The sequence below is a fragment of the Girardinichthys multiradiatus genome, chromosome 2 (genome assembly GCF_021462225.1).
Source record: "Girardinichthys multiradiatus isolate DD_20200921_A chromosome 2, DD_fGirMul_XY1, whole genome shotgun sequence".
NCBI classification, from domain to species: Eukaryota; Metazoa; Chordata; class Actinopteri; order Cyprinodontiformes; family Goodeidae; genus Girardinichthys; species Girardinichthys multiradiatus.
Genome location: NC_061795.1, coordinates 15720643 through 15743587, shown reverse-complemented (window position 1 = coordinate 15743587; position 22945 = coordinate 15720643). Strand labels below are relative to the sequence as shown.

The window sequence follows — 22945 nt, the reverse complement described above, 5'->3', positions numbered from 1 at the left end:
TGTTTGTGGATTTCAGCTCTGCCTTCAACACCATCGTCCCAGTTCTGCTACAGGAGAAGCTCTCCCAGCTGAGTGTGCCCGACTCCACCTGCAGGTGGATCACTGACTTCCTGTCTGACAGGAAGCAGCGCGTGAGGCTGGGGAAGCACGTCTCTGACTCCCTGACCATCAGCACCGGTTCCCCCCAAGGCTGTGTTCTCTCTCCTCTGCTCTTCTCCCTGTACACCAACAGCTGCACCTCCAGTCACCAGTCTGTCAAGCTTCTGAAGTTTGCGGACGACACCACCCTGATCGGACTCATCTCTGATGGTGACGAGTCCGCGTACAGGTGGGAGGTGGACCATCTGTTGGACTGGTGCAGCCAGAACAACCTTGAGCTCAACGCTCTAAAGACAGTGGAGATGGTTGTGGACTTCAGGCAGAACCCAGCCCCACCTGCCCCCATCACCCTCTGTGACTCCACAATTGACACTGTGGAATCTTTCCGCTTCCTGGGAACCATCATCTCCCAGGATCTCAAGTGGGAGCCAAACATCAGCTCCCTCATCAAGAAAGCCCAGCAGAGGATGTTCTTCCTGCGGCAGCTGAAGAAATTCAACCTGCCAAAGACTATGATGGTGCACTTCTACACAGCCATCATTGAGTCCATCCTCACCTCCTCCATCACCATCTGGTACGCCGCTGCTACAGCCAAGGATAAGGGCAGGCTGCAGCGTGTCATTCGGTCTGCTGAGAAGGTGATTGGCTGCAGTCTACTGTCGCTCCAGGAACTGTACACCTCCAGGACCCTGAAGCGGGCAGGGAAGATTCTGGCTGATCCCTCCCACCCCGGTCACAGACTCTTTGAGACTCTCCCCTCTGGCAGGAGGCTGCGGTCCATCTGGACCAAAACCTCACGCCACAAGAACAGTTTTTTTCCATCCGCCACCAGCCTGGTTAACAAAGCCCGGAAACCACCTTGACATTCTCCCTTTCCCCCACACCCCCTTTTTTGCTGACAGGACACTTGTAACCTGTAACTCTATGCGTTACATTAACGCTCAGCTTGGACTCCTGCTTTACTTGCACAATGATCACCTGCACTGTTGTATTGCTCTTGCATCTTATACTGCTCTATATTTACTCTCACTCACTTAAAACTGTGCACATATATTTATATTATATTGTAGATATGTTTATACTGTTTAATTTGTACTGTATTGCACCGACTACGCCAAAACAAATTCCTTGTATGTCCAAAAACGTACTTGGAAATAAAGCTTTTCTGATTCTGATTCTGATTCTGAAAAATCCAAGCATTTTATAATGTTGAATATGTTCACTTTATTCGAAAACTATTAAAGCTAAATTCTAGGGATGTCCCAATCTGGTCTTAATTAAAGCATTTTTAAATGACTAACATAACTGTCCTTGATTTAACTCAAGTCTCGACAGCAGTTACTGTCTGTGATTAATATGTGTACTGCATCCCCTGCTATTTTTAAAAATCAACACCCATTTTGTGTGCATGGCTTGTAAAACTGGTCATGCTCATTACCCTGCTAATCTATGGAATCTGTGTTTTCCAGAACATTCAAAGTGATTTTCCCCTTTCACATTGGTATTCACAGTAAAAGAGATTGTATTGGCCGCTGCAGCTCCCTGTCTATGTGTCATGTCACCGGCTCTGTGAGCTGTGCTCTGACCACTGTTTGGGTAAGAGAGACCTGTGAAGAAAGCAGCCCGAGCACTAGTCATTAAGTTTAATGATGTTCAAACAAAAGCGCTACAATTCTGAAGCAGGCAATCAACTTTTTAATGTAGGTAACTGGAACCATTCTGAAATATCTCATGTCCCAAATAGGGCTTCTAAAGCGGATGCCAAAATTACATGTTAATGCAAATTCCTTTTACAGCTTTGATTTCTTGACGTGCAGTTAACGTCGTCACGCACGCTTTGTGATCTTTAATCTTCCCCGTTATCAGGAAGTGATGAAGAAATCAAGTTGTGCTTGCAAAGCAGTAATGGAAAAAGAAAAGGGTCTTTTAAATGGAAAGTGTAGCTATAAAGTTCTACCAGATGGTAGAACTTTGTATTTGTATTTACTTTCGATATGAACTGAGTTACTACCGTAGTACACAGAGTCTCAAATACCACCTGTTGGCCAAGCAGTTGGCCTCCTCACCAGTGACAAACCAATTTGGAAAGCTTTCAACAGAGGCATCTTGATAATTTATCAAGCAAAATAATGTTCAACAGCCATAGCTAAATGGGTGGCTACAGCCTGCAGGCCAATTAACATTATGAAGGACAAACGTCTACCTAAAAAAAATACGCACAGCATCCAACGACTACATGTATGAATTACCCTCAAGAGCCACCACTGTATCCAAGATACAATGAGAAAGCCAAAGAGGAGGAGGCTTTGGGAGGGACAAACACTGGAGCACTAGCCAGGGACTACTGGAGGCCTGCAAAAATCACAGTTACCTCGGGGTAACCACACATTATTTTAGACCAGAGTGGAAACTTTGGTTACAGGCTCCAACTGTTATGAAGTTAAAGGAGCAAGGTAGAGGCACTTCGGAGACAAGTGCACTGAGCTTATAGCCAGAGAGTGGGACACTGAACAGTGAGCACACTGACTACAGATAGCACACACAACATAATCACTGCTGCCAGCCAGCTACCCTTTGAACATATGCCTTGTGTCACGGTCAGCCTCTGGGGAGCCATCACCGTTTCTCTACAGTGCAGTTTGTTCGATAGCCCATTAGCCAAATGCAGAAATGTTGTAAGCCATTTCAAGCGCACTCCGCCAAACGTAGTGGAGCTGGAAAAGCAGCAAATCCAACATTTTCAAAAGAAAGAGACACACAGGATGTGTCAACCAGATGGAATAGTACTCTGGAGATGATCAAGCATGTTCCGTGCACTCAGAAACCACTGAGAGATGCACTGTCTCACTATGCAACCAATGTCACAATGCCAACGCACACTGAGCTGGGTAAACTGAAGAAGTTGGAAACTGTGTTGGAGCACTGCGGGTAGTTTACTGCCATTCATGGTACGTTGTTTCTTAATGAAATTGAGTCATTGTCAGAATTTGTGTGTATGGGTGGATGTGTGGGCTTGAGTAAATAAGGTCACAATAAGTCCAAGTGTGTAAGGGTTAGATGTCTGATATGTGTGTCTATTTGTGAATAGAAGTAACAAGTCACTGATTCACTTTTCTCTAACTGCAGGTACATACACCTGAACTGCTGGAAGGAGAGAAGTTTGTTTCCTGCTCAGTGGTGCTGCCAGCATTGTGTCAGGTCATGGAAGTTGACCCTAGTTATTGAGATTATTTACAAAGTTTACAAATGTAAATAAATATTGCTGAGCTGGCAGCACCAGTTGTTTTTTGGAGAATATTGTGGACAGTATTATATTGTTTAAGATTGTTTTAATAATAATAAACATAGCTGTGGAAAGACAGTATTTCCCCCCTTTTATACCAAGAGAATTAGAAATACACATAAAAATCCCAGGATACATTTTCAAAGGGATGGAAAAAAAATCTGATTAATTTAAGATTAATCACAGGTCAGTTATGGACAGGTATGTGATTAATCCTGATTCCAAATAATCAATGAGTAATAACAAAACAGGCGGTAAACATGTTCATGTTAGCCTAGCACTTCAGCATTTGAAGACGAGTTGTATGTGTTGCATCAGATATGTTATTAGATGCAAATGGTTTCCTGGCAGAAGCTCCTGTTGGACAAAATATTTGTCAGTGTCAAGAAAGATGGGTACTGCAACATTCAGAATGTCATTGTTGGGTGAGTTAAATGGGACACAGTTACTATGTGAATATAGACCATGTAATATTGATGAAATGCAGTGCAATATGTTACTGCGTTTTAAAGCTGCTGAGTTTTCAATTCTAGACCCTCATTAAATTAAATAATATTTTAGACTTGGACTTATTGACAAATACCGAATTGTAGGATTGGTGTCAGGGGGCATTCCTTCTACAATCGAAATAAAATGAAACACACATAAGATAGTTGGGATTGCTAGTCATAAAACACCATGCTCTTCTAAACTCAGGGACAGTGCTTAAACTTGTCAGCTAAGCAGACAGCTACTTTTTAGTGAAGTTTAAATAAATGTCACCTTTTGTCTGACTTCTGAGAAGGAGTTTCCATATTTTTCTTGCAGATATCTGTAGTCAAAATTGGGGAAAGGTGAAGGGGCTGGGAAGGTTCCAGATTTCCACAGCTTCCAGATGTTTAGTCCTGCTGCACAAAGCAGCACAAAGAAGCCCACCAGGTAAATCCCCACCTCCCAGCCTGGTGGGTTGCGCACCACTGAAACACACAGAAAAACCAATTGATCCTCTAAGCTGCTCTGATGTTTTATCAACAAAAGCCTCAGAACTGGCAGCCTTTACTGATAAACAGTGGAAAATAATCCAGGAAAGAGTTTCTTTTTGAGATCTACAGTTTAAGGCTCTGCCTCAGAGCAGTGAAAGTGGGTGACTATAGGAAACAGCCAGGACATATTAAGTCTAAATAAATCAAATATTTGGAGGTAAATGTCCAAGAAGGTTTGTTAGGTTAATTATAATGCAAATTAAAGGAGAAAGCGTTTCATGTACTAACAGAGACTGCATAGAGCATGCGTGGGAGGACTAATGAGGCCGGAGGTGACTGAGACACCTGTCTCAGACACGACTGTAAGACAAGACGAAAGCATAATCATTAGTACTATGGACAAATCACAAATGTATTCATTCCACCGATTTATTCATGCACAAAAATACAGTCAGCAGACATTGTGTGACATCTACTCACCACTCAAATGGTATCCTGATAAATCTTCACTTTCAGCCGAGGACATGATGTCTCATCCAGCCTGCAGGAACAAACCCAACCAAAAATCTGTTGAATAAACTACTCACCAAAACTTAACTGCGAAAGCTTGATTTGAACAAAAACAACAGTGCTAAGCACCATCAGTTGAACTTAAAATATAAGGAGCTCATTCCTCTTCACAACCTGTCGATCTAAATCACTTCTCTCAACCTGAATTACTGTTAATGTGTCAGTGTCAACCAGTTTAAGAAAACAGGACAGAAATACCATGGGAGCCTAACGCCTTCTGACATCCATCGCTGCTCCAGGATGCATAAACAGACAGTGTGTGAACACAACAACATGGATCCAACAATCCAATGAATAAAGTAGCTAAAAGAGATGGACAGAGAAACTGGCTCGTGACCTGATTTGGAGCATTTTGGAAACTTAAAAATGCAATCTTTTTCCAATAAATGAACACACTATATGCTAGCACAAGCGCTAACAGCACGCTTTAGGGTGGATGCTTTGTTGTTTGGAGAAGACTCAAAATCAGCTAATTTTAGGGTTTGTGGGGTGTTTAAAATGAAGACAAAGGAAGACGTTATTTAAGAGGAAACTATTCTATGACTTGTCGAGACATGTTAGCATTTTATTCAGGGTGAGTGAGGGTAAATTCACACCAAGAAAGCCCTTTGGTCCGCTGGTTTGGTCCGGACCAAAAGCGAACTTTTTTTTTCATTTGGTGCGGTTTGTTTTCACATTGTAGTTTTTGCAAGTGAACTATTACTTGTAAACAAGTAACGATCATTGTTCTCATTGGACAGAAATGACAGGGGCGGGACAGAGCACAGACCCGGAAATTTAGGAAAACAGCTGTAGACGTGCTGCGTGCAGCCCCTCTGTTCTGCATATTTATGCCGTTATTAAAGCTGCAATATTATTGTGAGAGTGAAGAGCAGCTCATTCAACACAGACTTTGAGACGTTCCGTTTATAATTCTGGAACCCCGTCGGAGAATGCGTGCTGAACGCCGACGTTCTCTACGCGCCTTGTCCCACAACAAGCCGGTAGCGTTGCTAAGCAACACACAGTTTATCAGGTATGATTACCTTACAACACACACCTTATGTCCAAAGAGACGTACGTTTTTTATAGTTGGTTCGGATCAGGGCCGGTTTGTATTCAGACCATAAGCAAACCGCACCAGAGTCCGTTTGGACAGCAATGGCTCTTTCATTCAGAAGAATGGTGTCACGTCAGCATTTAACAGATATTTTTAACAGATATGATATTTTATGGCAGCAAGACTACAAACAAATTCTCTCCATGCTGTTCTTATATTACAATTCTTAAAGATAAATCTGAATTCCTGTTAACCTTAGGTATAAAGTAAACCTGCCTTTCTCCTAGTTATACTTCATGCATCACCTTTAAAAAAAACAACAAAAGGCTTTATGTGTTTTTCTGTCAGATCCCGGGAAATAAAACCTGCACAGTGCAGCACTATCAGAAGTAACCTGCTGGATGCTTTCTGAGGTGTTACTGCACCCTGCAAACTTCTGGGGTAAAAAAACCAAACAATCTTTTTACTTTTCTGGGCTTCATGGGCTTGAAAATATCTCCTAAAATCATTTCTCAAACCCCCAACTTTAATCTCCAATCAAGGTGCATTTACTGTACCTTGGAAACAGTACATTTAAATGTTTTTATAACACCCACAACAAACAGCTTTTTTTTTTACACATGATGCAGCCACCCCCATGCTTCGCAATTGACACGGTGTTCTCAGGTTTGCAAGCTTCCACCTTTTTCCTCTAAATGTAAGGATGGTCATAACGCTGGTTAGTTTCATCAGACTGCAGCAATTGTCTCTAAACATTAAATCTTTTCTCCCTAAGTGCATTTGCAAAGTGTAATCTGCCTTTTTATGTGCTTTTAGAAGTGGAAAAAACTGTGGCACGATCATCTGGGCTCGTCTGGCCTAAATTGTGTAAAGGAATAGTAGTCTTACTATGTGTAACCTTTTGAATTGGTAAAAAGTGATTTAAAAAATCTTCAAAGAATTCTCTCTCTTATTATTCTCAGATTTAGTAGATAAAAATAATTTTAGTAACCTAAAACAGGAAAAGATTAGTCTGATTTCAGAAAAGATGGTTCTATCTTTTTCTTGTATGTCCAAAAACGTAATTGGCAATAAAGCTTTTCTGATTCTGATTCTGATTATTGTGTACTTAAATATCTAAAAAGGTTTCAATAAGATTAGGGTAAATGCTTTAGAATGAAGCTTATTGATAACCAGCTTAATGTATTCAAAAACCTGTGTTGATGTGTTTTTGGGATCACGGCCGTGTTAGAAGATACAATTTGGTCCATGTATCAACTATCTGACCCAAACAGTCACCCTCAGAAGAAAGAACTTTGGTTCTGAAGTCCATAAACCATGAATCAAGCCTGTGTGTCAGTTCATGCCAAGCTGAGCTGGAAACTGCTGAAACACCAGCATCAACGTCCACAGTGAGGTAAGTTTTATATTGCTGTGGATTGAGAGGGTGCTGATCAAGAAAATGTTAACGCTTCAAAACCATCTTTTTCATACACAACTAAAAATAGGCAGCGGCATTCAATTTTGTTATTTGTGGAGTTTCACTTCTGGCATTCCACATTCCAATTTCTAGAATTGCGCCGCTCAAGGTGGCAGCAGGTTGGAGTAGCTCTGTTACTTTTGATTAAGATTTATTCTTTTTTGGGAACTATTCCTCTTGTGGTGGATACAGATAATTTTTTTTTGAACGACTGTCCACTCCGGTGTCGGATGCTGTGCAGCTTGGAGGATTTTTCCTATTACTTTCTATTTTTGGACATTTGTTATGATGCATTGCCATGGCAACTGGGTTGTTTCTTACAACCGGGAGCAGCTGATTAATATCTCAAAAGCTCAAATAATACTTCAACTACAACCCCAAATCCCCGATGAGTTGAAAAGGAGATGCCGTGGATGCAGAGCAGGAGCTAAGAGAAGAGAGAGAAGGAGGAAGTTCAAACCATCTCTTCCGTCGATTTTGATGGGCAATGTGAGATCGTTGGGAAACAAGTTGGATGAACTCCAAGCCCTACAAAGGACCCAGCCAGAGTACCGGCCATGCAGTATTATGTGTTTTACTGAGACATGGCTGCAGGATCATATCCCCGACTCCAGCGTCTCTCTGCCGGGCTTTTTAACCATGCGAGCAGACAGAGATTTAAAGAGGAGCGGCAAATGTAAAGAAGGTGGACTGGCAGTACTTGTGAACAACAGATGGTGTAATGCAGGACATGTAACTGCAGTCCAGATATTGAACTGTTGGCAGTAAGTTTTCATCAATATTATTTACCCAGAGAGTTCACCAGTGTTATTTTGGCAACAGTTTACGTTCCACCTTCTGCTGTTGCCAACACTGCATGTGATGCCATCAGCTCAGTTGTTGCTAAGCTACAGACACAAAACCCCAATGCTTTTGTGGCAATTTCTGGTGATTTTAACCATGCTTCACTCTCTGCTACACTTCCAATGTTTCAACAGTTTGTCAGCTGCTCTACCAGAGAAAACAAAACATTGGATTTGTTTTATGCAAATGTCAAGGACTCATACATCTCTACAGCAAGACCTCCTCTAGGCAAATCAGATCACAATCTTGTTTTTCTCTGCTTGAAGAATAAGCCCCTTGTTCAGAGGCAAACTGTAATAAAGAGGACTGTGAGAAAATGGTCACAGGAAGCTGAAGAAGCTCTGCAAGGTTGCTTTGAGGTTACAGACTGGGACGCACTGAGCCAGCCTCATGGAGAGGACATCAATGCCATGAATGAGTGTGTAACCGACTATATAAACTTCTGTGTGGATAACTTCATCCCCACCAGAACCGTGAGATGCTTCCCCAATAACAAACCTTGGATCACCAGAGACCTGAAGGACCTGCTTAACAAGAAAAAAAGAGCCTTCAGAGATGGAGACAGATAATTATTGAGGAGTTTACAGAAGCAACTTAAAGTCAAGATAAGAGACAGCAAGGAGGTGTACAAGAAGAAGCTGGAGAGCAAGCTCCAGCAAAACAATATCAGAGATGTGTGGTCAGGGATGAAGAAGATCACAGGCTTCAAGCAGAAGGATGATCAAACCTTCGCATCCTCCTCTCCTGCTCACAGCCAAACAGACATTCCACCTTCCTTTGACCCACAGGACCCACAGCTGTCCAGTAACACCTCACATTTTTTATCTTCCACCTCAGCCCTAGACCCTTCTGCTTCTACATATTTGCCTTCAACCATATCAGAAGATGCTGATGCTTCCTTTGCTTCCCCCTTCCACCTGTGTGTCTCAAGAAGTCAGGTGAAGAGACAACTGGAGAGACTGAATAGGAATAAGGCTGCAGGTCCAGATCATGTCAGCCCTAGAGTCCTGAAGGCCTGTGCAGAGCAGCTCTGTGGGATTCTGCAGCACCTCTTCAACCTTAGCCTGGCCCAGAAGAAGGTTCCGGTGTTGTGGAAGACCTCCTGTCTTGTTCCGGTACCAAAGAATACTCACCCATCAGTCCTCAATGACTATAGACCTGTTGCCCTGACATCTCACATCATGAAGGTCCTAGAGAGACTCCTGTTGGCCCACCTGAGTAAGCAAACAGTAAACCATCAGGACCCCCTTCAGTTTGCTTATCGCTGTGGAGTTGGAGTTGAAGATGCCATCATACACCTGCTTCAACAAACCCACTGTCATCTGGACAAAGCCAGTAGCACTGTGAGGATCATGTTCTTTGATTTCTCCAGTGCATTTAATACAATCCAACCTGATTTGCTTTGTCAGAAACTCCAGAAGACTCAGGTGGAGGCCTCAACAATCTCCTGGATCAAAGACTACCTGACAAACAGACCACAGTTTGTGAGACTGAAGGGCTGTGAGTCTAACCAGGTAGTCAGCAGCACAGGAGCACCACAGGGGACTGTACTCTCACCATTCCTTTTCACTCTGTACACCTCAGACTTCCAGTACAAGACAGACTCTTGTCATCTGCAGAAATACTCGGATGATTCTGCAGTCGTGGGGTGGATCAGAGATGGACAAGAAGCTGAGTACAGGAAGGTGGTGGACCGCTTTGTGGCATGGTGTGGAAACAATCATCTCATTTTGAACATGACTAAAACAAAGGAGATGATTGTAGATTTTAAGAGAAACAGGAATAAGTCAAAAACTCTTTCCATCATGGGAGAAGAAGTGGAGGTGGTGGAGGAGTATAAATACCTCGGTGTTCACCTGGACAACAGACTAGAGTGGAGATGCAACTGTAAAGCCATCTACAAGAAGGGACAGAGCAGACTGTACTTCTTGAGGAAGCTTAGGTCCTTTGGTGTTTGCAGCAAGATGCTGCATATCTTCTATAAGTCTGTTGTGGAAAGTGTGATCTCTTCTACCATCATCTGCTGGGGAAGCACCATCAGAGCCAGGGACTTAAAAAAACTCAACAAGCTGATAAAGAAGGCTGGTTCTGTTCTGGGGACTCCTCTGGACCCTCTGGAGATCATTGTGGAAAGAAGGATTCTTCATAAAATGAAGATTATGAAGAACCCTGAGCATCCTCTTCATGAGACTGTCCTACAACAACAGTGTCTTCAGTCAGAGGCTTCTTCAGATCTGCTGTAAGACGGAGCGCTACAGGAGATCCTTCCTGCCCACAGCCATCAGCATCTACAACGGCTCTTTGAGGAAACCTTCATAATATGAGCTATAACAACATTTAATTTCCCTTTGGGATTAATAAAGTATTTTTGAATTGAATTGAATTCAGCTTATTTGTTGCTTTGACAACGGGTTTCAGTCTTTAGTTCCTGTTTTATTTTAAAACCCCTTTCCTTTAGAGCTTTTTGTCCCCTTCGTTGGAACCTTGATTAATTCTCGTGTTAGGTTGGGTTCTGATTCTGGTTTCATACTTGTCTGGTTTTTGTCTTTTTTCATTGTGTGTTCTATTTATCATCCAGTTACCCAGAGCTTCTCACTGCTGCACTGCATCAGTTAATTACCCACCCCAGCTCCCTTTGTGCAGTCAGCCCTCCCTGTTTATACACTTCCTGGTCTTTTCAGATTATTCTTCAGTCTAAGTGAGTCAAGCTCAGACCAGCTCCCGTTTTCCCAAGTGTTACTGATTTCCTGTTTTTGTTTGATTTATAAGATTTTAATTTACTTCCTTTTTTCTGTGGAGACTGTTAATTTTCACCTGTCTGTCTCATCTCTGCAAATGGGTCCTCCCCAAACACTGAATATATGACAGAAAAAGTTGACTCTGTTTAATAATAAGTAATATTTGTGTGCATGCACCCTGGAAATAGGACGGGAGACCCTGAGTTGAGTGACACACTATCCATACTTCTTGAATATTCCCTTTGAATCTTCCTTTCCTTTAATGAACCATTTTGACAGGAAGACTAATTTATTTCAAGTATGAAAGGACTGTGAAATATTACACTACATATTTCAAATCTGTTTACTATAAATGACCTTGGTACCATATCTTATAGCTGATTACTTTTACCCGAGATGCAACTGACCCACACCATGCTTATGGTGCACACATGTTGCCATGGTTATTTATTATCTAGCATGAGGTCTTTAACTACTATCCTTTCTGTCGAAAAGCACAAAGGAACGGTTTTCAGCATAACTATCTTCTGTGCAAAACTGAACAGTCGTCTGTGTGTGACTCACTCCACCACTCCCTCCTCCCTGTTTGTTGGAATCTCCTCATTTCTCAGTGGTTGGGGGAAATGGGAGCATTACACTAATGATATATACAAAAACCGGGGGAGGGCTGCAGGGCGGGCGTGTGTGTATGTGTGTTGTTTTTTTTACCAAACACTTTAGAGAACACAACCTATTCTGGCCAGTTAAAGTGCTGGCGCAGTGCAGGGCCCACAGCTATGCTCCTGATGTGCCATTAGGTAAGCAAAGAGAACCTCTAACAGAGAAGGAATCTCCCCATGTGTCTCTGCTCAGCATGATTCACATCAGCTCACCTGGGCTAATGCTTGTGGATTCAGGAGGACCGGATAGAGCTGTATAAATAAAGGGGAGGACCAGATTAAAGACAAGATGGGAGAAAAAGGCAAAGCGAGAGCAAAAACAATGTCTCGGACAGGTTTAGTGAAAACAATGAGCCATGTGGGCTGTTTCACATCCATAAAAGCAGATAAAGAATACACTCAATGTAGGGAACCCTGTTAATTTGATTTCCAGATCCAGTCAGATTGAGGAAGTTGTTTGATCAATCACAGAGTTGTACTTGTGACACAGTGATTCCTAAAGTCTTTTCTCTGATGCAGCATCGCAATCCTGAATCCTCTAAAGTCCATTCATTGCAGGGTAGTAAACTGATTATTTTGATATTCTCAGTATAAGGTTTAGGAAAGTCCAATATAATATTTGGAAAGTTTTTGATCCTCTTAAGGGGATGTCTCAAGTTTGAGAAGCACTATTAAAGAAAAAATGAAAAAGCTACAGTCAGCATGTCTGTCTTTAAACTACTACTACTGCAACTGCTTGTGGTTTTTCAACTTATATTTATTGATAAGAAAATATGGTGAATCAGAGATTTAAATTAGATTTTAGCATGTTTTAATCTCATGAATTTAATTTGCTGGAAAAAAAAACACAATGAAGCATCCCTAACATAAGCAAGTCAATCAAGTTATATGTCACTGGTCACCTGGTAGCACTGAGTGATGAACAGTGACTCCTGACTGAGCTTCAGTACTTCATTTCAGTGTTGGGATTATGATTATTGATTAATCAATATTGATCAATTAGTATAATTAAAAATCATAATTTAAGAAAATTTATTTCTTAACCAAAAATCCTCATTTATGAATCGAAACCAGAGATGTCTTCTGGTGTTGTAATTGTGGCTCAACGCCTTTGATAATTACAACCGTTAAATACTCGGTAATAAGTGATAACTATTACCAAAGATGTCACTGTTTAATCGACCGTTTTTGCCGAAATGTGGGGAACTTTAACCTTATTTTGACTGACAAATCACTCTTGCACAAAATAAACACAAACGACTTCTCTTTATCTACGTGAATATATATTAAATCAACAGCCTGATACAATCCGCTATCCGATTCAATAATCTTCACCTAATCAAACCAGCAGTTATGGCAGTTATGGCAAAATAAAAAGGGAATATGGTTCAACGAAGCTTTGGGAGCGCAGCCCGCCAGAAAGTGTAGCTTAGTTACGGTGAGCCATAAAACATCCCCCAGCTGCTGGGGATGTTACAGAACACAAAGGGTTATAAAACTTTTGGCGGCAACTCATAAAACATGAAGTTGCAGACAAAGAAAATGGTTGATTTTCACCATAAGGTTATTATAGCAGTCCAGTTTCACAGCGCACCTGCTCTCAGGTGTTCACACAGTGAAAGCATAATCTTGCGAGACTCTGCTGCCTCAGAAAACAACAGTAATCACGTTTCAAAAGAACAATGGCATGCACATACAATTCAGAACACATTAGTCTATAAGTGGCGATGCTTCAGTTGCGTGGTAACCGTGTCGAGGTCCCCAGCTGAAGGCAACTCTTTAAAGCGTTCACCTTCTTATATTACCTCCTGTGACGTCAGACTTGGGACGGCCCCGTCATATCAGCCGCAGTGGCCGCTGGGATTTGTAGTAACGGACTGTCCTGGGATACAAAATGGCCGAAAACGCCGGAAGGCCTGGTAGCGTCCAGCAACGTGCAAATGGTCTAATATTCAGCAAACAAGTGGTCCAACATCAGCTTTAGTCACATTGAATGGAGAGCATCTATGAACAGCATTTTTCTTACCACAAGTCTTACCAAAGTTTCTCAACTAGATTTAGGTCTGGACTTTGATTGGACCACTCTAATACATAAATGTGCTTCGATTTAGACAATACCATACCATTAGGGGTGTAATAAGACCTTCTGGCATGGGATCTCAAAATATTACCATATTTCACTTCAAAGTAAAGTCTGCTTTAGTTGCTGTTTTAGCTTAAGCTGTTATTATGGGCTATAGACATGAAGCTTTCAGCTTGAGACCCCATAACTAACACTGAAATACTTGTTTTTTAGTAAGACAGCAAGTGCAAGAGCTGTTGTTGTCTGATTGTGTAACGGAGTCAGCTGAAACGACTGAATGTCCGAGTGTCTGAATATTCTCAGTTACATATACACTGAAAACCCTCTGCCATTTTTAAGTTACTGTATCTGGTAGCATTTTGGGTAATCATTAGAAAGGAGAAACAGAGACAGACAGACAATTTGCAAACAATTTATAAACACTGTGGGAGTCCTGCAAATTGCTAACAGTTAGCTACTAACAACTTAATTTAGCCTCTACTTCGCAGCATCCTGGCAACATTAAAGGTCTGAATGAGTCTGGACAGCAGTTACTCACCTGTAGTTTAAAACCAAAAAGACTCCTAAAGTCTAATCCTGATAATTATACACTGAGCAAAGTTTGAGATTAATAAAGTTTAACCAACTTCCCCGTCCCTACTGAAGAAAAGCATTTCTACAGCATGATGCTGCTACCACCATATTTCACAAGGGGGATGGTATTTTCAATGTGTTTGTTTTTTGCCACACATACCATTTTCCATGTAGGGCAAATGTTAGAAGGAATCAGGTCCTCCCCATCAGAACCTCTACCCTTTTGTCCTGAAGCTATTGCGTTTCCTTTAGGTGACAGCTAATTGAGACAAGGCCGCATCCATAAAGAGGTACACTTGATTCTGAGTTTTTTATCCATTGTTTCAGTTCAAAGCCTGCAAGATCTTGATTGTGTCTAAAATTATTCTACCTTTCACAGCAGGGATTGTGCTATGATGCCATTCATCGCAAAGGTCAAAAGGACCCTCTAGCTAAATAAAAAATGGAGTCCAGTGCCAAACTTTGTTAAACAATGATTAATATCTGGGTATAAAGAAGCTAGCCAACTTGTTTTATGAGCAAAGGACTTTAAAACCCTCACGAAAACATTTATAGCAAATGCTATTCACTGCAAAAAATGACAAAGAAAAGGGGATAAGATTAGCTTTTGATGGATCTGCAAATAAACAAAAAGTAGGTGATTGTTGTTAAAGAAACAACAGTGTGTCTGCTGACAGAGAAATAAGGGACACTACGAGTGGAAGGAACAGATAGAGAACAGGCCTGCCAGCCACTCTTTCTCCATTATTCAAACTGATGAATCAATTCGGCTCTTAATCTCCTCCAACGACATCATTATAAAAATGATTGCCTCCCTGCTGCGCTGTGATACCACACAACGCCGCAGTCGATGATCAGCCAGTTGAGCGAAGCGTCTCTTTCTTGCACCCATTGTCCTCCCCAACTCACGTTTTGTATTGTTTCCAAAGCAGGTTGCACTTTTGACTTCCTGGTTTAATTAGTTTTTTAGTGCATGGTTTAAGTAAAAGGAACAACCCATTGGCACAGGTTTTTAAATGTCAGCGTTGGCACCAAAGGAGTAAAAATCTGCACAAGGCAGCAGGACGCCCAAGTCACTCAGATAAAACAATAAACCCGCCACAATTGCCCCTTTTCCACCGGCTCTATTTAAGTGGCTCCGCTCTACTTGGCACAGTACCTGTTGTGTTTCCACAGACTAACTGACGGCTGGAGTTATGCTTTGAAGCCCCACCTCCAGCTGTCAGTGTAGTCCTGTGCTGCTGTTAACGTTACTGTGTGGCATTGTCACATTAATCTGCGAGACACTATAAAAAAAAAAAAGTAAATAAATGGATAAATAAATAAAATAGAAATAATGTTTGTATTATCGTACATGCAAGAATGTCTTAATGTTTTTTCATGTATGAAATTACCCACTGTGATAATTATCTGGACCACAACCCAACCAGAACCTAAAACAAAATAGGGCTCAGGGGTTCTGATGCGAGGGGGATGTGGCAGGAGAAGTGGAGAGCAGAGACGCTGCTGTCTGATAAAGCTCCAACGTTTGCCTGAGCAAGTTAAAATTTTGGGCTTTATGAGGAAGTTTTTGTCTCAGCCGTGGAAATTACAGGAAATATATGTGCATCTATACAGCTAATTTTATGTGTGATCAGCTGATTTAGGATGCAATAACAATAGCGCCCCCTGCCTGTGTGTAATTCAGAACGCAGACATGATGTCCTTTTTCTATTCTTTCAGCCTTCAGGCATGGTTTGTGATTTAGAATTAGATTTCGGTTTGACTCAGTCTGGCCATTGAGGTCCTTAATAATATTGGAGTTGCTCTTAAGTTTTATTAAATTCTCTCTGCACCACCTTTGGTGAAAACCTTCTAATTTCTCTTGGTCCCATGGCCACCATCACATGTAGTCCCTACTCAGCCCCAGTTGGACCTACTCAGGAACAGGAACCAAAAAACTAGGTACCAATACAGAAGGGATGGTAGGGATGGTGCTTTCAGGCTTGCAAGATTCCCCCTTTATCCTCTAAATCTAATGGTTGTTGCGGTGAAACGCTTCAAGCTGAACACCCAACAGGACATGTCTCCAGTGTCTTTCAGCTTTACTGTGGGTAATGACCCTCTCTTACCAGCTTTAGCCACCATCCTCTAAAGCTCTTTACTTTTGTTCTATGGTTGAAACAGACATTTATCTCCTTTCTAAAGAGAATGATGGCTGGACCTTTACATGCTGTTTATAATTCAATTCCATTCAATTCAGTTTTATTTATATAGTGCCAAGTCACAACACATGTTGTCTCAGGGCACTTCACAAAGTCAGTTCAATTGAATCATACAGATTTGATTTCAAGTGAGTCACATTCATTCTTGCTGTACATTCATACTTATACTTGCAAACAAGTGTGTGAACAGATGAGTGGGACACAATCAGGGATTTAGGGATTCTATCAATGTCACACATAGAAGTAGTGAGTTTGAGGTTTAAGACCCATGCACAGATTAATTTTAAGTGTTCAACCTGTTACCCTCCAGTAGAAGGTACAGATGCCTTCAAAGTTGCACCAACAGACTCAAAAACAGCTTCTGTTAATGGTCTCTGAATTATGGCTAAAATAATGTCATGTAAATTTAATGTATAATATTGTATCTTTTAATAACTGTTCCTTATTTATTGATTATCTATTTAACTTTTTTTTTAGATTGGAGGTGTCCCTTGTGTATATAGGCCTCTATTTCGGGTTTTATTAAACACACTGTCAGCTGAGACACATTTTAATTCCTTTGCTTAGGCTTGTGCAATGACAAATAATACTATTCTATTCTATGTACATTTCTGACTTTAAAGAAAGAAATTCTATCTTTCTCATTATTCTGGCATTTAGGAAATAGAAATACATTTCATAATCCTAACTTAAAACAGGGAGGTTTAGTCTGATTTAATGTCAGACAGTGAGAACACAATGGTTATTTCTCTTTTTATAATGTAAGTAAATGAAAATAAAAAGTACACAACATGTCTCCTTCAGACAGCATTGAGAAGGAGAAGGACTTTGTGCTTCATCCTGTAGTTTCTTGAGTGCAGAGAAAGAAACAGTGCAGAACCAAACACAGCTGGGGGGACTGTCACCCAATCTAGAAAGTACTTAACTATTTAAATTGGACTAGAAGTAAATGATGAAATAAACAACCAAACATGGTAACACAGATAGGCAGAGGTTTAGCAAAGCAAAGAACTGCTACCACCTGGCTCACATTAAACAAAAAGGAGAGGTTAGAAGAGAGAGATTGGGGATAACTCAATAATTTACTGGGAGGATGGTCTCTGTAATTCAATTCAATTCAATTCAAAGATACTTTATTGATCCCCGAGGGGAAATTAGAATTCCAGTACAACCCATCCAAACATACATCATGACACAAGACAAGGAGGGGGACGGGTCACCGAGGCTTTGCTGCCCACTCACAGGCGCTGCCCTTGCAAGATGAGAAAAGAGACCACATTAGGTAAGTAGAGGAAAAGAAATCATATTTCACACTTTATCCTTAACAGGATACAGTTTGAGATTGCAAAAAACCTCAGCACAAAGAAGCAACAAGTTGACAAAACAACATCATGCCAGGAACGGTGAAGGTGGTGTGAGGGGGTGCATATGTTTATCTTGAGCATGTGTGTGTGTGTGCAAGTAAGTCCATGAAGCACTGTAAGACTGGTGATCTCTAGTTGCAAGGCAACTTAGCACAAGGCATCCCTTGCCTTCACGCTCTTACTGCCGTTGCCAACAGTTAGCACAGGCTCAGATGAGGTTTATGTTCACCATTTGCTTTACAGATCTGTTAAAGCTCTTTAATTGGGCTACGGAGAAATGGCGTCATTACTTCCTGAACACTTCTCTGAACAGGAGGGCAGATTTAGAGGATGTCAAAGGCAAAGAAAAAGTCTGAGGGACAGTTTAAACATCTGTTAAGAGAAAACTGATACTTTCTGTCCTTCTGGTCCCTCCATTACTAAAGGTCTGTAATAAATGGTCTACCATAAAATCCTGAAGCATTGATGGTCCCTAGATGATGGACTCCAACAGCTTAGGTTATCAATAACTTTTTTATATGTTATTTCCACGAAGGTCATATGTATGAATCAGACAGATGATGGAGCTTTCTTAATGTTACATAATATGATTTAGTTTGTAATTAGCCTAGCAGACAAATACGTTGTGTTGTTACGGCCCTCTACATCCTCAACTGGCCCTGAAGTGTGTGTCAGAGTTTCACTGGTGAGCTTCTTAACATGCAGTGTCTTGATGAAAACATAAGTTTGACTTCCATGATGGCCTGGAGGCTTCAGTTCTATTGGTTAAGCTGATATCTGTCACAGCTGTGTACAACAACCTTAAAAGGGTAGACAATGGTCTCTCACAAGTGTACAAAACTGTTGTTTAAGATTGAACAGTTTAACAGCACCTGTTATTGCTCTGACTCCCATCTTTTATCCAAAGTCAAAGAAAAATCTATAGGAAAAGTGCAGCTGATGAAAAAAGCATGCTAAAGACGCAACAAGGAATTTACTATTTCCTCTCAAACTTACACAGATAATCTCTCAGTGTATTTTGTGACAGCTTTATGAAGAAAAGTGCCTGAGATTCAGTCTGAATCACATTAAAGAGCAGAAAGGACAAAGACTCAACACTGGGACGTGAAACTCCACAAACATAATGAAGCCAATGTCTGGCTGGATAAATCCAGAATCAGCTTTGTCATGGTTTCACTCTTACTGATTCGTTTGGAAGTCATGGGCTAGGGAAATGAAATGATCCTTCATGTGCTGTTATTATGTTGACATGCAAATGTATTCATACTAATTGTTCAAAACCAATAAAATCAACCAATAAAAACTTTTGTGAATGTCATTGCAATTTTATGTGATATAACCAACCCAAAGTAGTGCATAATTGAAATGTTGAAAGAAAGCAATACAAAGTTTTCAAGATTTTGATCCCCAACCAAAACATTTTCAAAAATATTGGAGCATTCAACCCCCTGTACTCTGATTCCTCTAAATAAAATCAAATTAAACCAATTACCTTCAGATGGTACCTAATCCATTTTCTAAGTTGAACTACAGGAAATAGGGTGGAGAGAGAGGGGAAGACATGCTGCAAAGATCAACATGCTGGGACTCGAACCCATGACGGCTGCGTTGAGGACTGTAACCTCCGTCCATGGGTCGTGCGCTTCACCCTTGCGCCACCACCGCACCTGTAGACCTCCCATTTCTTTAATTTAACCTCAGAATAAGTCCAGCGGTTCTGTAAAGGTCCCAGAGATTTCTTAGAGAAGATTTCACAACAAACAGCATCATGAAGAACAAGGAACATAGCATACCGTTCAGGGAGAAAGTTGTGGAGATGTTCAGTGTGGGGGTAGATTATAAAACAATACAGTAAAATCTCACAGAGCACTGTTCAATCCGTCATCCAAAAATTAAAAGGGTATGCCACAACTGCAAACCTTCCAATACAGGTCCTTCTCAAAATATTAGCATATTGTGATAAAGTTCTGGGCTGCAAGGTGGCACAGTTGGTAGCACTGTTGCCTTGCAGCAAGAAGGTCCTGGGTTCAATTCCCAGCCTGGGGTCTTTCTGCATGGAGTTTGCATGTTCTCCCTGTGCATGCGTGGGTTCTCACCGGGTACTCTGGCTTCCTCCCACAGTCCAAAGACATGCCTGTTAGGTTAATTGGTAACTCTAAATTGCCCTTAGGTGTATGAATGAGTGTGTGCTTGGTTGTTTGTGTGTTGCCCTGCGATGGACTGGCGACCTGTCCAGGGTGTACCCCGCCTCTTGCCCATTGCCTGCTGGAGATAGGCACCAGCTCCCCCGCGACCCACTATGGAATAAGCGGTAGAAAATGACTGACTGATAAAGTTCATTATTTTCCATAATGTCATGATGAAAATTTAACATTCATATATTTTAGATTCATTGCACACTAACTGAAATATTTCAGGTCTTTTATTGTCTTAATATGGATGATTTTGGCATACAGCTCATGAAAACCCAAAATTCCTATCTCACAAAATTAGCATATCATTAAAAGGGTCTCTAAACGAGCTATGAACCTAATCATCTGAATCAACGAGTTAACTCTAAACACCTGCAAAAGATTCCTGAGGCCTTTAAAATTCCCAGCCTGGTTCATCACTCAAAACCCCAATCATGGGTAAGACTGCCGACCTGACTGCTGTCCAGAAGGCCACTATTGACACCCTCAAGCAAGAGGGTAAGACACAGAAAGAAATTTCTGAACAAATAGGCTGTTCCCAGAGTGCTGTATCAAGGCACCTCAGTGGGAAGTCTGTGGGAAGGAAAAAGTGTGGCAGAAAACGCTGCACAACGAGAAGAGGTGACCGGATCCTGAGGAAGATTGTGGAGAAGGGCCGATTCCAGACCTTGGGGGACCTGCGGAACCAGTGGACTGAGTCTGGAGTAGAAACATCCAGAACCACCGTGCACAGGCGTGTACAGGAAATGGGCTACAGGTGCCACATTCCCCAGGTCAAGCCACTTTTGAACCAGAAACAGCGGCAGAAGCGCCTGACCTGGGCTACAGAGAAGCAGCACTGGACTGTTGCTCAGTGGTCCAAAGTACTTTTTTCGGATGAAAGCAAATTCTGCATGTCATTCGGAAATCAAGGTGCCAGAGTCTGGAGGAAGACTGGGGAGAAGGAAATGCCAAAATGCCAGAAGTCCAGTGTCAAGTACCCACAGTCAGTGATGGTCTGGGGTGCCGTGTCAGCTGCTGGTGTTGGTCCACTGTGTTTTATCAAGGGCAGGGTCAATGCAGCTAGCTATCAGGAGATTTTGGAGCACTTCATGCTTCCATCTGCTGAAAAGCTTTATGGAGATGAAGATTTCATTTTTCAGCACGACCTGGCACCTGCTCACAGTGCCAAAACCACTGGTAAATGGTTTACTGACCATGGTATCACTGTGCTCAATTGGCCTGCCAACTCTCCTGACCTGAACCCCATAGAGAATCTGTGGGATATTGTGAAGAGAACGTTGAGAGACTCAAGACCCAACACTCTGGATGAGCTAAAGGCCGCTATCGAAGCATCCTGGGCCTCCATAAGACCTCAGCAGTGCCACAGGCTGATTGCCTCCATGCCACGCCGCATTGAAGCAGTCATTTCTGCAAAAGGATTCCCGACCAAGTATTGAGTGCATAACTGTACATGATTATTTGAAGGTTGACGTTTTTTGTATTAAAAACACTTTTCTTTTATTGGTCGGATGAAATATGCTAATTTTGTGAGATAGGAATTTTGGGTTTTCATGAGCTGTATGCCAAAATCATCCGTATTAAGACAATAAAAGACCTGAAATATTTCAGTTAGTGTGCAATGAATCTAAAATATATGAATGTTAAATTTTCATCATGACATTATGGAAAATAATGAACTTTATCACAATATGCTAATATTTTGAGAAGGACCTGTAAATGGCCGTCCACCTGAACAGACAGGCCAGCCAAGCAGTGCATTGATCAAAGAAGCAGCCAAGAGGCCCAGTGGAACTCTGGAGGAGCTGCAGAGATCCATAGTTCAGGTGGGAGAATCTGTTGACAGCAATCAACCATGCACTCTGCAAATCTGACCTTTGTGGAAGAATCACAAAAAAAATGTTTAAAGAAGAACTATGTTCTCTCATAATCCATAAAGCAAAGACAGCAAATATAGCAAGGACTGTGATCTGTTTAGATGTGACCACAAATTCACATTTTGGCCTTTCTGCAAAATGCTTTGGTGGAAAATTAACAAGTAAAAAGGCACATCTGTAAACAGGCCAACCTACATGGAAGCATGGTGGCGACGACATTATGCTGTGGGGATTCTTTTCTGCAGACATTACAGAGCAGCTTCTCAAAGATGATAGGAGGAAGGATTGAGCTATACACAGGTGTACCCTGTAGGAGTCTGTAGAAGACTAAATATACAGCCAGAACTGATGTAGCATGGTTTAGCTCAAAGTATATTAAAGTGTTAATATGTCCCAGTCAAAGTCCAGACCAAAATGGAGAATCTGAGGCAAAAAGTCTTTACAAGCTGACTAAAAACTCAGCCAGATTGGAAGGACTTTTCATGGCTCATCTAGACTCTCAGATCGGTAAATTGGCATTAAAGCAAAAATGATAAATCAGGTGTCAAGTGTTGTCCCAGGTCATACTAACAAATTGAAGATACCACTTATGAGATTAACAACCCAACAATTAAGCTAATACATGATGGAGAAAGCACTTAGTGCTGAAAAAACGTCTGTAAGTGCTGACCTAATGGTTCGGAAAGAAGTCCACTCACTTTCAGTAACGTTAAAGCTGACCAACTTTCTCACAAAGAGGAAAATCTGTGAGTCCTTATTGGTGACCTGCACTTAGATTATGAATGTCGCTTTCATAATTCATCTCTGCATCTTTATTGGTCCATTTTTTTTAGCACTTTCAGCTTTAAACAAGCTGACATCTCAGTTCTGCTATTCTGGAAATATTAACTGATATACATCAAGAAGATAATGTCGAAGGGCCTAAAGTGTTTCTGAGGATTCACAAAGTCTCACATGTTCAGTTTTTATCTAAGTGCTTCCCTAATGTAATAACACTCCT

At 41.4% G+C, this 22945-nt stretch overlaps 1 protein-coding gene across 2 annotated transcripts in view; it reads right to left on the bottom strand.

Moving 5' to 3' along the window:
* The window catches only part of syt12 (synaptotagmin XII), a 38939-nt gene that overhangs the window by 13481 nt on the left and 2513 nt on the right, over positions 1 to 22945 (bottom strand). For both annotated transcript variants that reach the window (XM_047354975.1, XM_047354982.1), the window contains exons 2-3: positions 4825 to 4885; positions 4145 to 4338 (exon numbers count right to left, since the gene is read on the bottom strand). In XM_047354975.1, the coding sequence (XP_047210931.1) occupies positions 4145 to 4338; positions 4825 to 4870 (240 nt within the window). In that variant the 5' untranslated portion in view covers positions 4871 to 4885. The remainder of the gene's footprint in view (positions 1 to 4144; positions 4339 to 4824; positions 4886 to 22945) is intronic.